Source organism: Panthera tigris, chromosome D2 (assembly GCF_018350195.1).
Source record: "Panthera tigris isolate Pti1 chromosome D2, P.tigris_Pti1_mat1.1, whole genome shotgun sequence".
Taxonomy (NCBI): Eukaryota; Metazoa; Chordata; class Mammalia; order Carnivora; family Felidae; genus Panthera; species Panthera tigris.
In genome coordinates, this window is record NC_056670.1 from 49,513,783 (window position 1) to 49,536,471 (window position 22,689).

Here is a 22,689-nt window from a genome sequence, read left to right on the forward strand (position 1 = left end):
TAACATGACCCTGAAAACCAAGTGATAGTCTTCCTGATTAAAAAAACAAACAAAACAAACAAACAAGAAAACAGGGTAGAAAACCCAAAGATATTATTTTCTGATCCCTTAAGACCTTCCAGGGTTATCAGTAGACAGAGTCAACTTAGCCTTCTCATGAAACCTGCTCTTCGTCCTAGAACTGCTCTCAAATTCCTCCCAACAAAGGAAATACATTTCAGCACAATTCAACTGATTCCTGAGTGTGTCCTTTTTTTTTTCTAAAAATAAGTATGAATCAGTACCTAGAGTGGAATCAGTTGATGTTATTTATAAGTTATTAAATAATATGGGATTTCCTTTTTGCCACAAGACATGGCCTGAAGAGATAATAGTGTTGTTGTTTTTTTTTTAATACTAAGGACTCATTTAAATGAAATGATTAAATGGGTCTAGACTGCAAATAGATCATTCCAACTTGTCCCAATCTCAGAAACTCTCTAAGACATTCATTTAAGAACTTTGGTTTAAAACGTTCGAAAAGAAAAATCCCAAGACTAGCATTCCTCTACGACATAGATGGATTGAGAGATTCCATGGATTTTGAGATGACTCTATATGCCCTCTGTAGTCCCCTTGGGGTTTCCTGAATGAAATTATAGTGACGGTGAACGTGCTGATCACATGACTGTATCATCCTATCCTTCCCTCATACTTCTCTAAGAATGAAGGTTTACGCATGAAAAACAAAATCCATGAGCCACATTTTGAACCTCTGGGAAGGGAACAGAATAAGAACAAGATTTCGTTGGCATTTGCTTAAGGAGATCATATAGGAATGGCTCATAGTGCGATCCAGTGACCGTTTTCATGACTGGAGAATGAGGGACCATACCATTTAGCAAAGAGAGGTCAAGCATATACTGTATGGTTAACTGTTTCCCAAATCAGGATGAGTCCTGTGAGGTCCAGCACCCTATCTCTATATGGGAGCACCAAATAGTATGTCTTTTTGAGAGTGTTAATTAACCACCTGTTCTATCTGCCCTCGGTGAAGACCATTAATTCCAAGGGCAGGTCTGGTTGGGTTTGGCTGAAGGTAGGATCAGTCTTTTCTTTATATATAGTCTTAGCCAACTTTTAGCAAAGCCCTTCTATTCATAAAAAGCTGGTAAACAGAAGCAGTGGAAGGCCAGTGTCACGTACAGTTCAAGAGTAACCAATAATTGTCTAGCCCTGGTGATACTCACCACAGAGCATGGTCACACAGTCTACAATGGAATGGATCCAAGCTGTTTGTGCATAATCCTGAGTGAAGTATGTCTGGAACTCCACAAAAAAAATGGAAATACATCTGAAAAATACAGTGCAAGAATTTTATACAAAAAAAAAAAAAAGAATGAGCATGGATCAAAACCACAGCTTCAAATTCTGGTTCAGCTGTTCAAATTCTGGTTCAGCTGGTTTAATTGGTTTTCAGTGGTACATTGCTGGGCCATAGTAAGTAGGAAGTCAGAATGGCCCAACGGCCACAGAGCCACTCTAAAGGATGAGAAGGAATGTTCATCCACGAGAAGGGCTGCTGAAGCCAAGTGGATATGAGGATCACCGCTGTAGGGAAGGTTTTATGGGAAATATGGCAGGTCAAAAATATGGGTTCTTTCTTATCTTCATATTTCACCAACATCTGTGACTTCTAAGAGGTAGTTTCACAAGTTACAATTTGACAATTAAGAATTATACATCTCTCAGGGTGCCTGGGTGGCTCAGCCAGTTAAGCATTCCACTCTTGATTTTGGCTCACGTCACGATCTCACAATTCATGGGATCGGGCCCCATGTCGGAGCTTGGGATTCTTTCTGCCCATCCTCTGCTCTCTCTCTTTCTCTCTCTCTCAAAAAAAGGAGTTCTACATCTCCTCTCCCAGCAATTTCAGTTCTAGGTTTTAACAAAAGGTAATAATCAAATGATGATAATAATAGTAATAACAGATACACATAAAAGGATATATTTTAGAGAACTATTTATAAAGGCCAAATATTGTAACCAACCTATTTGCCCATCAATAAGGGACTGGCTAAGTAAATTTTGACATCAATAAAATGAAATATTTTTAGGTGTTAAAAAATGATGATTTGATATGTATTTATTGATTTGGGAAAAAATTCACAATACAATGTTAAGTAAAACAAAGTAGTTTATACAGTAAAGGCTTATTTTGATAAAATCATAGTTCATATAAATAGAGAAAAAACCAAAAAGTACCCAGTCATTATATGTGAATGGTGAAATTATAAATAATCACGAGAGAGAGACAGACAGACAGACAGACATACAGAGACAGAGAAACTTTACACTGAAAAATTGTTAATTACTCAGGAAAAAATGATGTAAGTGATTTTAGAGCAATGATTTGTATCACTGTGCAAGTTGGAATGAATGTCATACAGATTAGCAAGTTTCCCAATTCAGGGCAGGAGCTTTTAGTACTCGATTACAGCCAGGGAAGGATCAGGTCTTGGTGAGGATGAGATAGGAGGTCGTCTCTCTGGATAGGGCTACCGTCTAACCCATCATGCTTCAGCAGCCCGCAGTAACCTGTTATTTCTCTCCCCAGCCCTTTCCAGTTGCTGCTAGATGTGAAGGCGGGTGATGGAGAAAAAAGAAGAAGGAGGAGAATCAGGTAGAACCAGGACAACTGTGTCAGGCAGGGCCAGCTTTCCCAGCGTGCATCCTCTGCAATCGCACAGAATCTGGCACTCAGAAGCATAGAATTTCAGCTGTCACGGTCTTAAAATTTCTAACACGTTCATCTCTGAATTCATGTTTTGTACGTAAAGTCCAAAGGAACGACAGGGCATGCACGCGAGCAGAGGAGATACACGCACCACGTGTTTGCGACTCTCCGCCTTCCCATGGACACGTGTGGTATTAGACACGCAAACTCTGGTAGACTCACAATGTGTGGGAGTTGGGTTAGACTCAGAGTGTGTGCAAGTTATGTTACATGGACAACTGAGTAAGCATGGGGGTAGGGGGAGGAAGGCTCTCACTCCTGAGAGAGGCCATGCTTTCCTTTCAAATCAGAACTTGTTTCAAATGCAGAAAGCAAGCAACAGTGTTTTAGGAAACACAAAGCACTGAGGATTCCCATATCCTTTCCGACTCAGGTTATGTCTCTGTATTTTACTAGCCAACCACTTACGCTGAAAATCATGACGTGGAGGAAAAAAGAAAGGTAGGGCTACCCACCGTTCCTTTCCCTTTCCTGCTCTGTCTTCCCTTATTCATCAGGAAGTGGAAGATAGAGAATGTTGACAGAAAGTGAGTGCATCAAGAAACGAAGAGAAAACGGTAGAGGTTGTTTTGTTTTGTTTTGTTTTTTGGTGCAGGGTTTCCCCTGTTCTGGTGAAAATGAAATACATACACGTGCCTGAGCTCCAGTGATTCCGCATATGAGTTCAACGCTCACGTTTGTGTTCAGAACTGGGATTGCGGGATGTAAAGATGAATGGTAAACTCATGCTAGTAAGAACACTGAAGAGCAAATTAAAAACTCCATGAAGGGGCACCTGGAGGCGCTCAGGTGGTTAAGCATCCGACTCTTGATTTCAGCTCAGGTCATGACCTCACTATGTGAGTCTGTGAGATAGAGACCCACCTCGGGCTCTGCACTCACAGCGCAGAGAGCGCTTGGGATTCTCTCTCTCCCTCTCTCTTTGCCCCTTGCCCGTGTGTGCACATGCATGCTCTCTCCCTCTCTCTCTCTCTCAAAGTAAATAAATAAACTTAAAAGAGAATAACAATTTCATAGACATCGCCTCATTATCAAAATAGTTAAGTGATCGTTAGCCTGGGTTTCTCAACCCAAGTACTACTGACATTTTGGCCATCATCTTTAACAAAGACAACTCTTGGTTTTAGGGGTTGTCCTGGGTATCATACAGTGTTTGGTGGCATCCCTGGCCTCCATCCCCCCAAATGTCTCCAAACATTGCCCACTGTCCCCTGGAGGTCAAAATCAGCCTGTTGAGAACCACTGATCTAATCTATGGTCAGGTTTTATTCTACCTTATACATAGCTCTCAAATGCCTCCACAGCTCTCCATTCCCCTTGTCATTCATAATTCATGCCCATACCTCTCTCCTGGACTGCAGCCCAAACCTTCCTAACTCATCTCCCTGAATTCACACTTGGCTGCCTTCTGTACATTTTATATGCAATGGTCAGTGACCTTACTAGAACACAAAAGAGATCCTGACGCTTCAAACTCTTTAACATGACTTCTGAGACCCCGCAGGAGTTGACCCTTCTCAGTGTTTCCCCTAACCTACACCATGCATTCCTCATTTCAGCCAGACTGAACTTATTTCCATCACTTTCAACATACCACCCATACGTTTTCACACCTCTGAGCATTAAAGAGTTTTCTTCTTTTCTAGGCTGCTCTCTCAGCTGCCCTCATTCTTGTAGTCTAAAGGTATTAGTCAACTCCTCCAGGGGCACCTGGGTGGCTCAGTCGATTAAACGTCAGACTTTGGCTCAGGTCACGATCTCACGGTTCAGGAGCTTGAGCCCCGCATCGGGCTCTGTGCTGAGAGCTCAGAGCCTGGAGCCTGCTTCAGATTCTGGGGCTCCCTCTCTCTCTGCCCTCACCTGCTCATGCTCTGTCTCTCTCTCAAAAATAAACATTAATAGTCAACTCCTCCAGGAAGGCCTCCCTGACAACCTGAGTCTGGGCTTAATACCTCTCGTAAGTGTTTACATGACGTGCGGGACACCTACCACACTACAGGGATATGGTGATTCCCTTTGCATTTGTTTGTATTCTCCACTAGACTGTTGCTCTGTCACAGCAAAGACCATGTCCGCACTGGATCTCATATCATTACCTGGGTGTTCATTAAATATTGTTCAAGGTTCAAGGTATCGCAGGGAGGAAAGAAAGAAGGAAGGAAGGATTAGCGTTGGTAAAGAAGTGACTAGAAGTGAAGGAAGTAAAAAAGGTTGAACGGCAACTTCAAGGACATGAATGAGAAAGGGAAGAGGAAGACTAGAGGGTGGCTGACCAGGAACGTGTAGCCAGATAAGGTGAAGTAGAGATGTGAAGAATCTGAGTTCATAAGCTGGCAGAATGAATTATCAGTAGGAGGAAGATCCCGAAGCTAGAGATGGGAAAGAACATGGGGTGACTAAGAAAAAAGGGTCCCAGATGATGAGAAGACATTTTGCGATGGTACGCCAGTCTCTTCTCTTCACTAAATCATTCTGAGGGAGTTCATGTTTGTGCGACTATGTTTGTCTCTTGTGACTTTTTTATCTCGTTTTATTGCTGTTCAGTTTTCTGATTGATGGTTTTCTTAACTGACCTGATTAGTCATATCAGTCAAACTTTAGGCATGCAAAGTTCAAAAATAATACCCGAGATTCTTATCTAACCATGTGAATAGGCTTGCCAGAGGCAAAATTTAATAACCATGAACATGCTTCTGATTGACTGCGACTTTCAAAAAACAAGTATCACTTCTTACTTGTTCTCAAAAGGGAAAAAAGTACTTTTCAAATGGTAAAGTTCCATAATTTCTGGCTTCTAAGCCCAGGCATGACCTTAAAGAAAATAAATGTTATCGGGAGCACACGTGCTTCTCACTCCAGAAATAATTTTTATTGTCCTTTGGAAAATCTGTGCATCTGATGTGTCAGGAAAGCTGGGTCCTGATCGCTGATCCTCACACTGAGTAACTGAGAGTTTGGATAAAGCTTCTTAATCTCTCAGAGTCTCTTTTCCTCATTTCTGAAATAAGCAGTTTGATAAGCATAACTGGATCAGTCATAATGCATTCATTAGATCATGCTCAGTAGCAAACAACTCCTAACATCCTTCAGTGGTTGATAGGCTCTGTTCCTAAGAATAAGGAAACAAAATTATCATGCAAGTATCATCCTTCAGTGGTTGATAAGCTCTGTTCCTAAGAATAAGGAAACAAAATTATCACGCAAGTGTCATCTGTATGAAATACCATTCTCAAAGATACTCTCCCTCAAGGGGCCAACATGCCTAGTATCTCCATCTTGCCACTCTGCTATAAAATTCTTCTCGAGGCACCTGGCTGGCTCAGTTGATGGAGCATGCGACTCTTAACCTCGGGGTTGTGGGTTTGAGCCCCTTGTCGGGTGTAGAGATTTCTTAAAAAGAAAGAAAAATCTTGGGGCGCCTGGGTGGCTCAGTCGGTTGAGCATCCGACTTAGGCTCAGGTCTTGACCTCACGGTCCACGGGTTTGAGCCCTGTGTCGGGCTCTGTGCCGACAGTGCGGAGCCTGGAGCCTGCTGGGATTCTGTGTCTCCCTATCTCTCTGCCCACCTCCCACCCCCCACCCCACCACTTGAGCTCTGTCTCTCTCTCTCTCTGTCAAAAATCAATAAACATTTTTAAAAAAAAATTTTTTAAAGAAAAAAATAATCTTAAAAAATAAAACTTCTTCTCTGGCTCCTATAGAGCTAGATGTTGACAACATCTGGTATTTGGGAAAGACGGTCCTCCAGTTGATGAAGTCATCCAGTGCATCAATGTGGAAGTGATCCACTGGCCAGTGTAGCCTAGTAGTTAAAAGCAGTACTACTCACTACCCTTGTGACTCTGGACACATTATTCGACCTCTGTGTGTTGTTTCAAGGACTAAATGATTTAATAAATGAAAGTGCTTGGAACAATGTTAACCAGCACAGAACAAGTACTCAGCTAACATTAGCTACTATTTACAGGAATTCAGCCATTGTTAAAAGAGCTCCCCAATTCCACAGGACTCTAGACATCTACTGCAACTAAGTTAATTTGGATCCAAAAGATGTCAAGAAAAATAGGTCTTTTTTTAATATAACTTTTTAAAAATATTTCATTTGAGAGTGGGGGAGAGCAGAGAGAGAGTGGGAGAGAAAGAATTCCAAGCAGACTCCATTCTGTCAGCACAGAGCCCAATGTGAGGCTCGAACTCACGAACCATGAGATCATGGCCTGAGCTGAAATCAAGAGTCAGACACTCAACCAACTGAGCCAGCCAGGTGCTCTTTTTTACAGAACTTTTGTTTTCCTTTTACTTTCTGATTTTTTTTTTTTTGATGAGCATGTACTACTTTTATTTTTTATTTTATTTATTATTATTTTAATTTGAGAGAGAGAGAGTGGGGGAGAGGGGCAGAGGGAGAGAGAGAAAGAGAATCTTAAGCAGTCTCCAAGCTCAGTGCAGAATCTGACACAGGGCTCAATCCCACAACTCTGGGATCATGACCTGAGCTGAAATCAAGAGTCAGACACTCAACTGACTGAGCCACCCAGGTGCCCTGAGAAAAGTTAGGTCTTACAGCTGGAGGTTTTCTTTGAACATTCAAATCAAGTATTGCTTTTTCAAGCATCAACTCCAACTCAAGCGGTCAGTTTACAAACAGAATGTCACATAATTTCACGATGAAATGTGATTCTTGAAATAGAGAATGTGTTTGGTAATAAGATATCCAGATATCCTGAGGCAAAAAATAAGTACTCAACACACATTAATGAACAGAGAGTATAAATAAATGAGAATGACGGCTTTAATAGCCCAGACAACTTCGAGCTTTATGTAAACTTTACGTGTAAGGCAGCATCGTCAGTTACAAGGCAAGAGTTGAAAGTTGATTTTAAAGTGGTCTGGATCATGACTGTATGTAGCATTGTTTGTAAATCAAAACCCAGGGAACAATATAAGTCCTTCAATCAAAATGTGTTAAATCAATTATGCACACATCCTTGTGATGGAATCTTAAGCTGTTTTCAGTGAGGTAGAGCTGTATGTGCTGAATATGGAAATACTTCCAAGAGATATTATTAAGCAAATAATAATAATAATAATAAGTTCAAAACTGTGTGCAGTATGATCCTATTGGTGTCAATGAAAAGAATAATAATATGCTTTACAGATGGATATAAGGTTCTTAAATTGGGGGGGGGCACACCTGAAGAAGCTAATAACAAGGTTAACTTTGGGCAGTGAAACTGGCATTCAGGAAGCGATGAGAAAAAGACTATTTTATGCATCTCTGTATTGTTCAAATTTTTAGCACCTGGAAGTATGGTTTAATTTTTTTTTAAACATTTTATTTATTTTTGAGACAGGGAGAGATAGAGCATGAACAGGGGAGGGTCAGAGAGAGGGAGACACAGAATCTGAAACAGGCTCCAGGCTCTGAGCCATCAGCCCAGAGCCCGACGCGGGGCTCGAACTCACGGACTGCAAGATCGTGACCTGAGCTGAAGTCGGCAGCTTAACCGACTGAGCCACCCAGGTGCCCCATGGTTTAATTTTTAAGTATACAGTTTAAACAGGGAAAAAAAGACTTAATTGCACAATAGGCACTGATCCTCTGACTTGACAAATCACCCTAGGGGCCGCTTTCCTTGGCCCTATCTCCAGTCCTATTGGCTGCTGCCTGTTCACGACACTGAGTTCCAATGCTGGCCGTGCCTTTGCACTTTTCTCCTCTAAACTTAATTCGGCTCAGCTATGCCCCTCTCAGCCTCTCCCATTAACCTCTGAGAACAGGTCTTTGCTACCTGCCACAACGCTCTTCTGGTTTCTGGCTAAACCCTTAGCAGTTCAGGAAGGGGGACTGCCCACTGTTATCACAAAGTGAGGAAAGCAAATAAAGTGCATGCACCTAATGCAGCTTGAAACCTCTCTCCCTCTCATTTCCTCCTGGCCAAATACTATCCACTCTTCAAGACTTCACTCCAGGGACAACTTCTCTTGAAAGCTGTCCTGAACTCCCAGATCAGAATTAACCCCTCTCTCACCAGTGTTATTTTACACGCTGTTTTTATCCGATGTATACTTAGCCCATTTGGATTTGGATTTCAGTTATTTGTGCCCGAGCCTACCAGGCGGTGTTCCAGCATCTCTGTGTTTTTGGAAAACACCTAGATAGAGCATTGTCCTCAATGAACGTATAGCTAGATATTAGGGAACTTGATTTCCATTAACTTGAAGTTGAAAACTTAAGGATACAACCGAAAAAAATATGCAAGATTTTCAGCCTTGGGTGACAGTCATGGGTTCCACAGCAATTCCACTGTGATTGAGAAAAAAAAATGAGATTCATTGTCCTGCCAAACAAGACAAGCCATGTAAGATGCCAATGAGCATAAAAGACCATCAAGAAATCAGTGTCCTTGAGGTAAGTCCTCAATTTTCTACAGACACCTGCCCCAAGTCACTTCCATAGTTTCAGAGTACAACACTCAAAAACAATCCAGATGTCTCCAAGCCTTAATGTGCAGTTGTTTGTACGTGAATTGGGGTGACAACTAACATGACTAATTGCCAACAGGACAAGGAGGGTAGAGAGCCTCCGTTAGAAGAATTTAGGAACAGCTGTCCCCTGGCACCATGACTTCTCATCACTGGTGTGACAACCATATGGAGATTAGGAAGTAAGATCTTAAGACAACGATTCCATCACCAAGGCAATTTTTAAAAAAACCTACGTCTGGTGATACCACACTGTTCTACAGGATAAGGTGCAGAGTGTTTCAGGGGACAAGGAACTGGCCACAGAACTTCCTCAAAGTGCCTACATCTTAGAGCAGAACAAAGGTGAAGACTGAAGTAATCACTCCTCACAATGAAAAGGCACTAACAGAGGATATGTGTGTGAATATATACATGTGTATGGAAGATGGGGCAGATACGGTGCATGTGTGAGAAATAATGAGATAGGAAGATAATCTGGTTTGTGTTGGAAAGAGTTGGTGGATTACATGTGCACATGCAATGGCAAGTAAACAAGACAAGAAGTAAAAAAGGCTAGAAATCCGGTCCAGTTCTGTCCCACTAGACCAAAACTGTAGGGAAGTCACTTAACCTATGTTAGCACCAGTGTCCTAATCTATTCGTGGGGACATATAAAACTATTCCATCTAAGAGGGGTCATGAGGGGCGCCTGGGTGGCTCAGTCGGTTAAGCGTCCGGCTCAGGTCATGATCTCACGGTTCGTGAGTTCAAGCCCCGCATCGGGCTCTGTGCTGATGGCTCAGAGCCTGGAGCCTGTTTCAGATTCTGTGTCTTCCTCTCTCTCTCTGACCCTCCCCCGTTCATGCTCTCTCTCTGTCTCAAAAATAAATAAACGTTAAATAAATAAATAAATAAATAAATAAATAAATAAATAAATAAATAAATACAAGGGGTCATGAAGACTCCACTACCTCCTTATAAAGATATCAACCTCCTTATAAAGCACTGAAGTCACTTCCAGAACTTTTCCATGATGGAAATGATGGGAGCTTCTGCATGTAAGAACCAAAAGATTCCTTTTTAACTCTATGACTCCTCATACCCACAACACAAGACCCATGATAGAGATGGAAAAAAAAAAAACAAAAAAAACCAGACCCAATACCATATTATGTTAAACAAATCTATAGGTTTCTATGATACATAATCAACCGACTCTTATTTTACCAAACACAAAGAGCCTGCTTATTTCCTGCGTTATATATTTGTTACTGATGCTTTTATTGATGATGTCATCAAATAAAGTTTTCAGGGCAAATTACGTTCGGTCACTGCTAAGGGTGTGTTGCCAGAGAAGAATAAAGAGTTCTACTTCAATGAAGGCATAAGTAGAGGGAAGAGCTAGCACATGCAGACCTCAAGCATACATTTACTCCAAATATAAGTGAGACGAATGAGTCCCAATGTACATGGGTTTAACTTAAGCATATTCAACAATAGGGCCTTGGATAAAAGAACGAGGAGAAATGAACAAGAATGAGAGAAGCCTGTACTTAACGCTGTTACTTTCCTTCAACCTAGAACTTAGCCTCCAGCCAAATGTAAAAGGAAGCAGAAGAATTTAAATTCTAGGTATTAAGCTTTCCAACAGCTCAGTATCTGGTGAGCCAAGAGGTTTTCAAGGATTGTTTTGACCTTATGTATTTTTCTTTTCTGGGATGAGCTGTTTACGAAAACAAACGGCTGGAATAGCCACAACATTTAGTCTAAAAATGTCCTCACATTTCAGGTGTATGTGCCAGATATTATAGAAGACACCACTATCCAGGACTTTCAGGTATTAGAAAATCACATTCCTCGCAAAGAAAAAGATATCTAAGCAAAAGAAATACACACACACACACACACACACACACACACACACACACACACCCTGTACATATACATAGATATTTTCACAATGAGAGGTTCAGAAATAGAACGAAGCAGACTTAGAAGAAAAGACAAGCCAGATCATCTTAATAAATCTAGAAGAAAATCCCACCTACCTGGTGACTGCCCGAGTACAGATGGTAACAAGGAAACAGCCAGCCACAATCATCCAGCCCCAGCCTCCATCTGGAGGAGAGGTAGACCGAACTCGGTTTCTTTTTGCCATGGCCTCAGCTCTTTTTTTCCTCTTTTTCGAGTTACTTCAATAGCCCAGTTGTGATCCTGGAAGAGGTTTGCTGTCCAGTGACTTCCTGTTGGCATTCAAGACTGGCACAGAATGCTACCTGGCACACGGGTTACTGGCCATCTAAAACCAAAAACCAGGACATATTTATATTTTATGGTCATATCCAAAGGCTGACTTTTCACTTGACAAAAATGATCATTCTTTTCCTGTTAAATACGGTTATTTGTAGCTATGGATCCTGGACTGGGGCAAAGGCCATTAGCTGTCCTTGATACCCCTTCTCCTTCTGTTTAATAACAGATCCTCCTAAATTTTAGCCAAATCCATGTCCGCCCAGTTTGATACCATATTTCCTAACCTCTCTTGAAGGTGGGTGTGGCAACATGGTTTAGCCTATTTTTTTTTAATTTTTAAATTTTATTTAAATGCAAGTTAGTTAACATACAGTGTACTAATGATTTCAGGAGTAGAATTTAGTGATTTATCACTTACATGTAACGCTCAGTGCTCATCCCAAGAAGTGCCCTCCTTAATGCCCATCACCCATTTAGCCCAATCCCTGCCCAATACCCCTCCAGCCACTTTCAGTTTGTTCTCTGTATTTAAGAGTCTCTTATAATTTGCCTCCCTCTCTGTTTTTAATCTTATTTTTCCTTTCTTTCCCCTATGTTCATCTGTTTTGTTTCTTTAACTTCACAAGAGTGAAATCATATATTTGTCTTTCTGTGATTTATTTAGCTTAGCTTAATACACTCTATTTCCATCCACATTATTGCAAATGGCAGATTTCATTCCTTTTTATCACAGAGTAATATTCCATTGTGTTTGTGTGTGTGTGTGTATACACATACACACACACACACACACACACATATACACACACACATACATACACACCACATCTTCTTTATAACATGGTTTAGTCTAAATGAAAGGGATGCAAGGAAAAATAATATGCCATTTCTGGCTCATGAGCTCAAAGGCCAAGGCACTTTCCCAGGACTTCCACCACTCCCTTTCCATAGACTGGAGCATGGATGTAAGGATGAGACAGCTATGCCCACACACACCAGGACAGCGCCCTGGGGGCTGGACAGCTATGGGGTGGAAGGAGCCTGGGTCCCTAGATGATGGTGGAGAAGGGCTGCCTCTCTAGCTATGGACTACACATACCTTTGCACAGTTACACAAAATACCAAAACGCTTCAATTTTATTTGAGCCTCTGTATTTTCAGTCTCTCTGTTACAACAGCTTAGACCATGTACCTAATTATTACACTGAATGAGTCTGATAGTAACTTCTTTGGCATTTCTGACTGGTGATGCTATAATTTTTATTTTTTAATGAAAATTTTTTTGTCAATGCTGTATTTTGTAAGTGTGTAATTAAAGCAAGAAGAGAATGGCAAATAAATGAAACAGTATAGAGAGTCCAGCAGCAAGTATATAATAACTCAGTATAGCTAAATAAGGTAGCAAAGATTAGTGGAGAGGATTACTCACTGTATCATGTTACAACTCTCCCTCTAGTTCTTAACCTACTAGATAGGTCAGAGTTAAATGTAAAAAAAAGAAAAAAGAAAAAAGAAATCATTAAAAATCTAGGTGAAAATAGAGGCAAATATTTATCTGATCTCTAGATAGGAGAAGGGCACCTTGAGATGTAAAGTAACGTAACAAACCAAGGGAAAATTTGGTTGATTTGTCTAAATTAAAATTTAACCTTTCCTACATATCAAAACGTGTAATAAATAAAACCAGATGATAAACCACAGACTTGGGAAAAAAATAGCAATACGTGGTTCAAAAAGGAATGGCTGCAACATTAATTCAATCAACTACCAGCACTTACTGTCTACCATGTGCCAGGCAGTATTTAGGGCACTGGAAATTCTATGGCAGACTCTACCGTACCCCTATGGTCCCTCCTCCTGTGTTCTTGACTTTGTATAATCCCTCCCCTTGAGTGTGGGTGGGACCCGTGACTTGCTCCTAACCAGAGTAGGGCACAGGTGACTGGACAGGAATCCCATGATTATGGCATCCTGTGTAAGGCTCAGTCATGCTAGAAACGAATGCTCTCATTCTCCTGCTTGCCTTGAAGAGCAAGCTGTTACACTGCACACTGCCTATGGAGAGGGCCACGTGGAGGGGACTGTGGCCAGCCTGCTGGGAGCTGAGGACGGCCTCCAGGAGACAGCAGAAAACTGAAGTTCTCAGTACTACGACAGAAAGGAAGCAGATTCTGCCAACATCCTAAGTGATCTTGGAAGCCGACTTCTTTTCCTGGTGAGCCTCTAGCTGAGAACACAGACTGGCTGACATTTTGACTGCGGCCTGTGACACCCTGAGCTGAGGACCCCGTTAAGCTGTCCTGGATTCTGGCCTCACAGGAACGGTGACATACGGTGTTTCTCAGGGTATTTTTTAGTATATTAAACAGACTTCTTAAATTACCATTAGGGATGAATTATTTAAGAGACGAAAATAAGAGTTTTGACAGGACAGATACATTTTCCACTGGACTGAGCAAATCACTCAGTGGTCGGTACGATTGTATCACGGTCACCAGAAGAAATCTGAAATAATATTAATTCAATGCAACACCATTTCAAATATGGCGAAGCACGCATTGTTTGGAACACGGGCTATGTACCACTTGGTAAATGATGGACAAATCAAACTAATAAGATATCTTTTACTTTAAAACCACAATTTTTGAAGGAAACGGCTCACGGTAGAATCTTACAAGTGTGCCTCTTTAAAGCCACCCGAACAAACTGGTGGCCTGTGAGTTCACAGTGAATGGGATCAGTTCCCTTATAAAAGAGGCCCTGAGAGCTCCTTTACCCCTTCTGCCATATGAGGACACAGCTTAAAGAAGTCTGTCTAGGAACCAGGAGACAGGCTCTCACCCAACACCAATCCTGCCAGCACCTTGATCTTGAACCTCCCACCTCCAGAACTGTGAGAAATAAAGGTCTGTCAACCACCCAGTCTGTGGTAGTTTTGTTACAGTCACCCAAATGGACCAAGACACCTAAAACTTTAGATTTCCAAACTCTCTTGAAAAATTGGAAGTGCTAAAGATACCGAGCTGGCATTCCTTTGTTGAAGCTATCAGAGGGAGTCAAGTACCAGCACATTCCTGGATAAGGCCCGTGTTCCCCACGTCACCCTGTCCCTGACCTCCTGTATCGCCCAGCCCTGCTGTTTCACTCGTATACGACACCAGACAGGCTCCTGCAAGCAGATTTTGAACGTCTGCCTGTACCACATTGCCATAACTCCAAGTTTCTTGAACAGCCACATGTGAGTCACATTTATGGGATACTTTTCGTCCAGCACGTCTCTCTCTCACAATTTTAATGGGACTAGCATTTGAAGTTCTGCCCACACCTGCACACGCACAATGAAATAACTCACTGCTTAGACATAATGGGGTGGCAAGTGTCATGAAAGGACAGAATCAGTTGTACAAGTCAAAAAGCCAAACTCAGAAACCTCTGCCTTGGTTCGGTCCTAGCCTCTTCATAGGTTTTCCCATTAAAATAACCCCAAGGGTAAGCTGTGTTCCAATTTAAGACCATACATCCACGAACCCATAAATGTCCAGCATAAGGACCATCCCCAGTCAGTGCTGCCCAGTGCTGTTCAAAAATGCTCAAACAGGGATGCTTGGGTGACTCAGTAGGTTGAGCATCCAACTTCAGCTCAGGTCATGATCTCACTGTTCTCGAGTTCGAGCCCCATGTTGGGCTCTGTGCTGACAGCTCAGAGCCTGGAGCCTGTTTTGGATTCTGTGTCTCCCTCTCTCTCTGCCCCTCTCCTGCTCTCTTTCTCTCTCTCTCTCTCTCTCTCAAAAATAAATAAACATTAAAAATTTAAAAAATAGAATGCCCAAGGAGGCAGTATAATACAGCGCGATAGATCAGGAATTAAAAAGTTGTTCAAATTCTTTGAACAGTCATCTCATTGCTGGGAAGTTATCCTAAGAAAACAATTTAAGAGAAGATGGACACTATAGGTGGAAAATAATAGTTGCATTATGAATAATATATAAAACAGAAACAACTTAAGTGCTCAACAACTGGGAAGTGTTCGAGAGCTATGACACAAGCAACAAATGGAACAGTATCCACCCCTTTAAAACCATAAACAAGAAGATAATATTGTAGTATGGGAAAACATTTATGATGCAACGGTAAGGCAAAAAGCAGCCACTAATACTGTGTGTGCATTGGGAAGGAAGTGATATGAAACTCACGTAAAAGTTGTATATTCGTAACTGTCACAAAGAGTAGGAAGACTGTGCCAGAAGGAATGCAGTTGCAAAGACTATGCAGAAAAGTATACAGCCAGTATGACTGTTAGGATTCATTTTCAAAACTGTATTTGATACCATTTCATATATAGTTTTCTTAGGTAATTCAGATCCACTCCTGCACCGTGGACATGCGCACGAAAATTCTTTGTATAGTTTCTCGAGGACTAGAAAGAACTGTATCATTTATTGATGCAACACAATGAAAATCAGGTGATTGTTCAGTAGAAGATATGATGTAGGTAACAAGGCCTGGCAAAAGAAAATGTTCTGTTTCATTACAAAAATATTAAGCATCATTAACTTTTACTTCGCCTCTGCGGTCTCCGTTTGTTTCAGCCGAGCAGCTTCTCCCTGGCATTCCCACAATCTAGGAGTTAAGGACCAACTTGAGAGGATCGCTCAAAAGATACAATTGCATGAATCCAAATTAAAGATGGGAGTAACCCTCCCAAGCAGCGCCGAGCCGACGGCACAGCGAACAGAGGTCTGTTGTTAAGTTAAAGTCAACCTGGGTAACACCACAGACCCAGGAACATTCTCACGGGGTTCCAGGGTGGGGAGAAACAGCTCTGAAAGCATCGGTGCGCAGTCCTATGATTAATCAGTCCTCTTGAGCAGGCACACTTGAGCCTCCCAAGCCTCAGAGCTGGGCACCGTCTTCTCCCCTTCACCGTGATGATGCTGAAGCCCAGAGAAGAGAAGGGACTCACCTGGCAGCGCTATGCGGAGATGCAGGTGGAGACGTGTGGTCTGGCGGATTTTGGACGGTGCGCCTGCCCATCCACCCTCCAGATTTCAGAGCGGCTATTGGGCATTTCTTTCAACAAGCCGTGCAAATAATGGTGAAGGCTGAGCACCCATTCGTGTGAGTGCTCATGACGAAAGAAAGGGGAGGGAGCCCACAGGTTAACACAAGGGTATACTGCCCAAAAAATAACTCGTGTTTCTTTCAAAACAGGTCACTTACTAGATTTATATGCCTTCAGAAGAGCACAAGTTAGACCAGGCTAACCTAGTTTCATAGAGACTTTGGAGCAACCTGCAGGTCCCCTACAGTATTAGTCTGCACATTCTTATAAATAATTAACTGGCCTGATACGGCACAAATATAATGAAAAAGTCCTTTACTGAGTTAACAGTATACCTAAAACAGTATGCAAAGGAAGCATGTTACCATCACGTAGTTTGTCATTTTACTAATCAGCCTCTAATTTATTTCATTTTGACGTCCAACCACTGAAATATAATTGCATTCTGCATCTCATTCTGGTTTCAGAAAAATCTTTTTGGAACAAAAGAGGCTCCATATTATGATGTCCCACTAAGATTACTCCTTCACAGTACAAATTAGGCTATATGCTCAATTTCACTTCATCCTCCTTGCTTTCAAAAATCTAGACATTTGCAAAGAATTCTTGCCAATGGTCCATAACTTTCCAATATAGCACTACATTTTGGGGGCAAATCTTTCATGTTGCCTTCAGTAAAGTTTCCTGAAGTGATCGCCTCTGTCAGTAGAAGACCTACGTATTTCTTACAGTCAGGACACTGCTAGAGAAAAGTCCACAGTGGTCCTGGAACCACTCATTTTGTTAGGCTCCCAACATGGTCTTTCTATTATTCTTTCCTTCCTCCATTCCCTTCTATGTCCAGTGCCTTAACCTTCATCAAGTACACTTCTTTATTAATTGCTTTACAGCCACAAAACAGATAAGGGTGTGTGGGAGAAAGATATCAAGAGCAGGAATCAAGACCATTGGGTCCAGCTGATACTACTTAGTAATGACCCTGTGCAAATCACCTCCTCTCTGCTACCATTTCCTGATCTATAAAACCAGGGAGTTGAATTACTGATGTTTCAAACCAGGTGACTGATTATTAAGGACCTCTTCCCCCATAGGTGAGTTACCTGGTAGTCCAGACACTCTCAGTAAACTCGGATTGATTCTACTCTTTGTTTTTACTTAAGAATCATGAAATTTGCCAGTCTTTTTTTTTCTGGCATTTCTAAAATATTCCTCTACTGCAGATGATTTTTGGAAATATCTCTTGATATTAGGTTGGCAAGCTGGTTTTCTCTCATTGACCCCGTTCTATCATTAAGGCTAAGCCCAGAAGTTTACTGTTGTAGGAAACAAGAAGATGGGTCCTGTCCATAATAACTTCATCCATAAATAAGGAACCATAGGATTGTGCTGTAAGGGAAGTTTCCACCACACAAAGGGAAAGTAGAAGCCTGCCCAGAGATGAAGGGGAAAGGTTTTTTTTTAATGTTTATTTATTTTTGAGACACAGAGAGACAGAGCATGAACGGGGGAGGGTCAGAGAGAGGGAGACACAGAATCTGAAGCAGGCTCCAGGCTCTGAGCTGTCAGCACAGAGCCCGACGCGGGGCTCGAACTCACGGACCGCGAGATCATGACCTGAGCCGAAGTCGGATGCTCAACCGGCTGAGCCACCCAGGCGCCCCCCCTTTTTTTTTTAAAGGAAGAGTGATGAGCTGCCTTTCCCATTCTCTCGAGTCCTGAGCAGGGGTAGGTAAGTGGTATAGCGAAGAATTAAACTGGGTATTTGGGGCAGGGGGTTGCAATAAGGAGGCTTGTGCTATGGATCCTGTGGGTAACTGTGGAAAGACCCAACTTCATTGGGTGCCCTTGGCCTGTGATGTGTCAGGGCAGAGAGAAAGCCAAAGACAGTGCCTACTGACCGTCCCTCACCTCCCATGTGACACAGAAGTGGCCCAGATGCTCTTCCGTATTCTCAGTGGAGACATGAAATACATCTATCGATGAGAGGCAGGGCTGTGGCAAAGGGGAAACAGGCTGAGCCAAACGGAAATCATGGCTGATCTTCACACGAGGATCTGCAACAAGAAAGATGGGGAATCCCCCCAGGTCCTGGCCATAAAGGCGGTACGGACTGTAAGTTTCACCAGTAGCACATGCGTCAGCATGGTACACAGTGAGGACAGAAGCCAACACCCAGAGGCCAGCCAGATTAGAGTCGCCGGCAGGACGCCCAGGCACCAACACCAAGGAAAGCTGCGCCTAGGCTAGTACGAACTCAGGGACCTGCATGCCAACCACCTCCTCCACCATTACGCATGAGTTCTCCCCGAAGCCAGACAGGCATAGAGGAGAGGGAGGGATAAACACCACAGAAAGGAGAAACAACACTTACTTAGAGATTAACCTTGGATTTGGCTAAATATTGATCCCAGAAGACTGAGCAAAGATGCAAGAGAGTACTTTCAACTTGCAAAGGCTGCCAGAAACGTGTTGAAATTGAGGTGCAATTCATACACAATAAAACACACCCATTTTTTTTAAGTCTTTGTTTTGATGACTTGTTGATGTATACACTCACATAACCACAACCACCACAACCAAGATATAGAACATTTCCATCACCCCAAATATTCCCTCGTGCTCCTCTGAAGTCAGTCTCAACCAACCTCAGCACCATGCCCCCACTGACTTGCTTTCTGTCCAACATAGATTAGTTTTGCCAGTCAAGAATTCCATAAAAATGGAACCACACAACAGGGACTATTTTGTTTCCAGCTTCTTTCACTCATGATAATGTTTTGAGATTCATCCAGGTTGCTGTGTGTATCTGTAGATTCCTTTTTACTATTGAATAGTAACCTATATAATGGATATACTACGATTTATTTATGTAGTCATCTGTTGATGGACATGTTTCCAGTTTTAGACGATTATGAACAAAGCTTCCGTGACATCGCCTATACAAGTCTTTGTGTGGACATCTATTTTTATTCTCTTGGGTAAATACATAGGAATGAAATTGCCGAGTCATGTTGTAAGTATATACTTAACTTTAGAAGAAACTGCCAAACTTTTTTTCAAAAATGGCTGTACAATATTATTGGTAATATATCAGAAGTCCAGATGTTCCAGTGTATAATGGATTCACATTGTAGTTTCTTTCTAAGTTTATTTATTTATTTTTGAGAGAGAGCGCAGGGGAGGGGCAGAGAGAGAGGGAGAGGGAGAGAATCCCAAGCAGGCTCCGCACCAGCAGTGCTGAGCCTGATGCAGGGCTCGAACAGACGAACCATGAGATCATGACCTGAGCTGAAACCAAGAGTTGGACGCTTCACCGACTGAGCCACCCAGATGCCCCACACCTTTTAGTTTTAATTTGTGCTTCCCTGATGACTAAGGATACTAACCAGTTTTTTCATGTACTTATTAACTACTCATACATCTTCTTTTGTCTATTCAAATATCATGCACATTTGGGGGGGTTGTTTTTTTACTGAGATATAAAAATTCTTTGTATGTTGTAGACACAAGTCCTTTGTAAACACATGCGTTAAAAATATTTTCTCCCATTCTGTGGCTTGCCCATTCGTTCCTTAGTGGTGTATTTTGAAGAACAGAAGCTATTACTTTTGATGAACTGGAATTTATTATTTTTTCTTGTATAGTCAATTATAGTATTTCTATATATAGGCAATTACAAATTACAAATTAAAATGTAAAAATACTACTTTATGGTAGCATCAAAAACCATGAAATGTCCAGGAACAAACTTGACATAACATTTGCATTATTTTTACACTAAAAACTCCAAAACAGTGCTGAGAGAGGTTTACAAATGCCTAACAGAGAGAGAGAGCTACCACATTCATTCCACGGAAGATGCCAAGATCTATCCAAGTTGACTGATACTTTCAGTGGCGAGGAATCACAGAGGACGCCAGGTACACCGAAGGGCAATCTTCCAAGTATGCCATGAGAGGATTCCAACACTTTTTTGCACAGCATTTATAGCCTTTATAGCAGTGGAGCAAAGCGTTCCAGCTGGTAACCCTGCAGACTTGTAGCCTGGGCCAAACACAAGCTCTGAAAAGGACTGAATGTGGAGGGAAGTTAAAGAAAGTCCTCTCTGCTTGGGTTTGCACAGTCTCTGGCTCAGGGACCCAACTATTTTTTCCATCGGAGTCTCTGGGTCTTAGGGATGACTCCTAACGCATATGGATTTATTTATTTTTGTTGCTCAATGATATCACATGTGTGCTATGAAAAATATTGTTCTTAGTAAAGAAAAACTAGTGATTCGCTTTTGCCCCCTCTCCTCTCTGCTTCTCTCTGCTTAGTCCTCCAACAGATCCTGGTAACAGGGGAGTAAAACTACTGACTTCGACCAGAAAGCTGGGGCTGTCTCTTGGGCACCTTTGGGCACTAAACTGAGAAATCCTGACTTCTGGTAATGCAGCTGCTCAAGTTCCTACTTTGTGTGAGACTTCGGGGACAGGAATACGTTACAGAAGACCTAGAATAAACAGCAGAGCAATTTATATGGTATTTGGTCTACACAAGGGAGAAAAAGGTACGACTTGTGATTCCCGTAAGGCGCAGAGAGCAGAAAGCAACATTCTTTCCCTCGCCGCCAGCTCCTAACCCACAGAAGCTGCTGAGTCTAGGCAACGTCAGAAAAATGCTTACTTCTGCGTCTAATAGTTTGTTGATGGTGCAACTCATAACCAGGAGCTTGCTCCCACTTACTGTTTTCTTCTGCAGTGACGGAGTTCTTTTCTCTCCTATTTGGAAGGGCATGTAAAAGAAGTGACAGGCCTGAGCTGTAGCCCTCTTTGATAAAAATATGTGTGTATACATGTATGTATACATACACACACACACACACACACACACACACACACACACATACACACACACTATGCAGTCAGAGATGCCTGGGCCTGGGACAGTGTCTGGTATGAAGCTGGCGTTCAACATTTGTGTGGTTCAGTGAATAAATCCTGGAGTCTAACTCCGTGGCCTTGCGGAGTCTAATTTTGCACTCTTACGGCATATGGAGTTATTAGGTGAGAATATGTTATATCAGAGGCTTCTTGGCTGCAGAGGAGAACCTCGGGGCTTGTGATGAATTTCACAGGGTCTTTCTGTTAGCTGACAGAGAGCCTTTTATCGGAGCACAGTGCTGCCCGTCTATACCACAACATTCTCTTCGCTCTGTAATCGCTGTTGCTGCCATGTGGTTGGAATGGGAGGGGCAACCAGTCCGTTATTTTGGTGGGCTAGAGCTTAACCCCTCAGGTCATACAGGGTCGTGGAGAATGGCCATTTGAAAGCCACTGCAGGCAGAAGTGAAGTCTGCACAGTGTGAACTCCCTGGGAGTGGGGACCCTTGACGCTTCAATGGCTCGGACACTGGCACTCAATAAATACTTAGGGAATGAATATCCCCAATTCTCACGTTCTGGACATTTTCTCAAATCGCATGGGGAAGGGGGGAAGGGGAGCTTGAGGAATGGGGGTAAGAAATTACCCATCATTCTTTGTTCTTTTTACCCACTGTCAAACCAGGTTGACCAGCCTTCCCAGCATCTGGGTAACAGAGCCTTAAGTGAATGTATCTCACTGAGTACACCAAGCATGGCCAGATCCTGACCCCCGACCAGGCTCAACCTGGAAACACAATTTCACTGCTAGTATAATATAAAAACTCAGATTTTTCCTTCCTGAGTAGGGAAAACCTGGTTCTTCCCTCTGGGTGTTTCTCTCCTGTGAGTCTCCTTAACCTCCCACACAAAACACGTTTCTGTCACTTCTGGTCACCAGACACGTGGAGGTTTCCCCCACACCAATAAGAATTCGACTCAATTCTGATACTGTCAACCCAGGGAGAGTGTCAGATCCCACAGGTCGAGGGTTCGGGCCCAGAAGTCTGTCTCTCACCTTACCTCCAGACACCAGACACAAGCCTAGGATGTCATCTGAACTTCTGACCAACACACTGTAGACGGGCAGTTCTAATGACCTCTTCCTTGGGTTCAACTATTTTGCTAGGGCGGCTCACTGAACTCAGGGAAACACTTGCTCGCATTTACCAGTTTACTGTAAAAGGGTATGATAAAGGACACAGATGAGCATCCAGATGTAAGAGACA

The 22,689-nt window shown here is 42.4% G+C and overlaps 1 protein-coding gene across 1 annotated transcript in view; it reads right to left on the reverse strand.

Moving 5' to 3' along the window:
- Positions 1-22,689, reverse strand: part of SLC16A12 (solute carrier family 16 member 12) — a 78,066-nt gene that overhangs the window by 11,737 nt on the left and 43,640 nt on the right. Inside the window, 3 exon segments of the mRNA XM_042960898.1 lie at positions 1,230-1,333; positions 11,293-11,404; positions 11,407-11,543. Of these exon segments, the coding sequence (XP_042816832.1) occupies positions 1,230-1,333; positions 11,293-11,404; positions 11,407-11,497 (307 nt within the window). The 5' untranslated portion in view covers positions 11,498-11,543.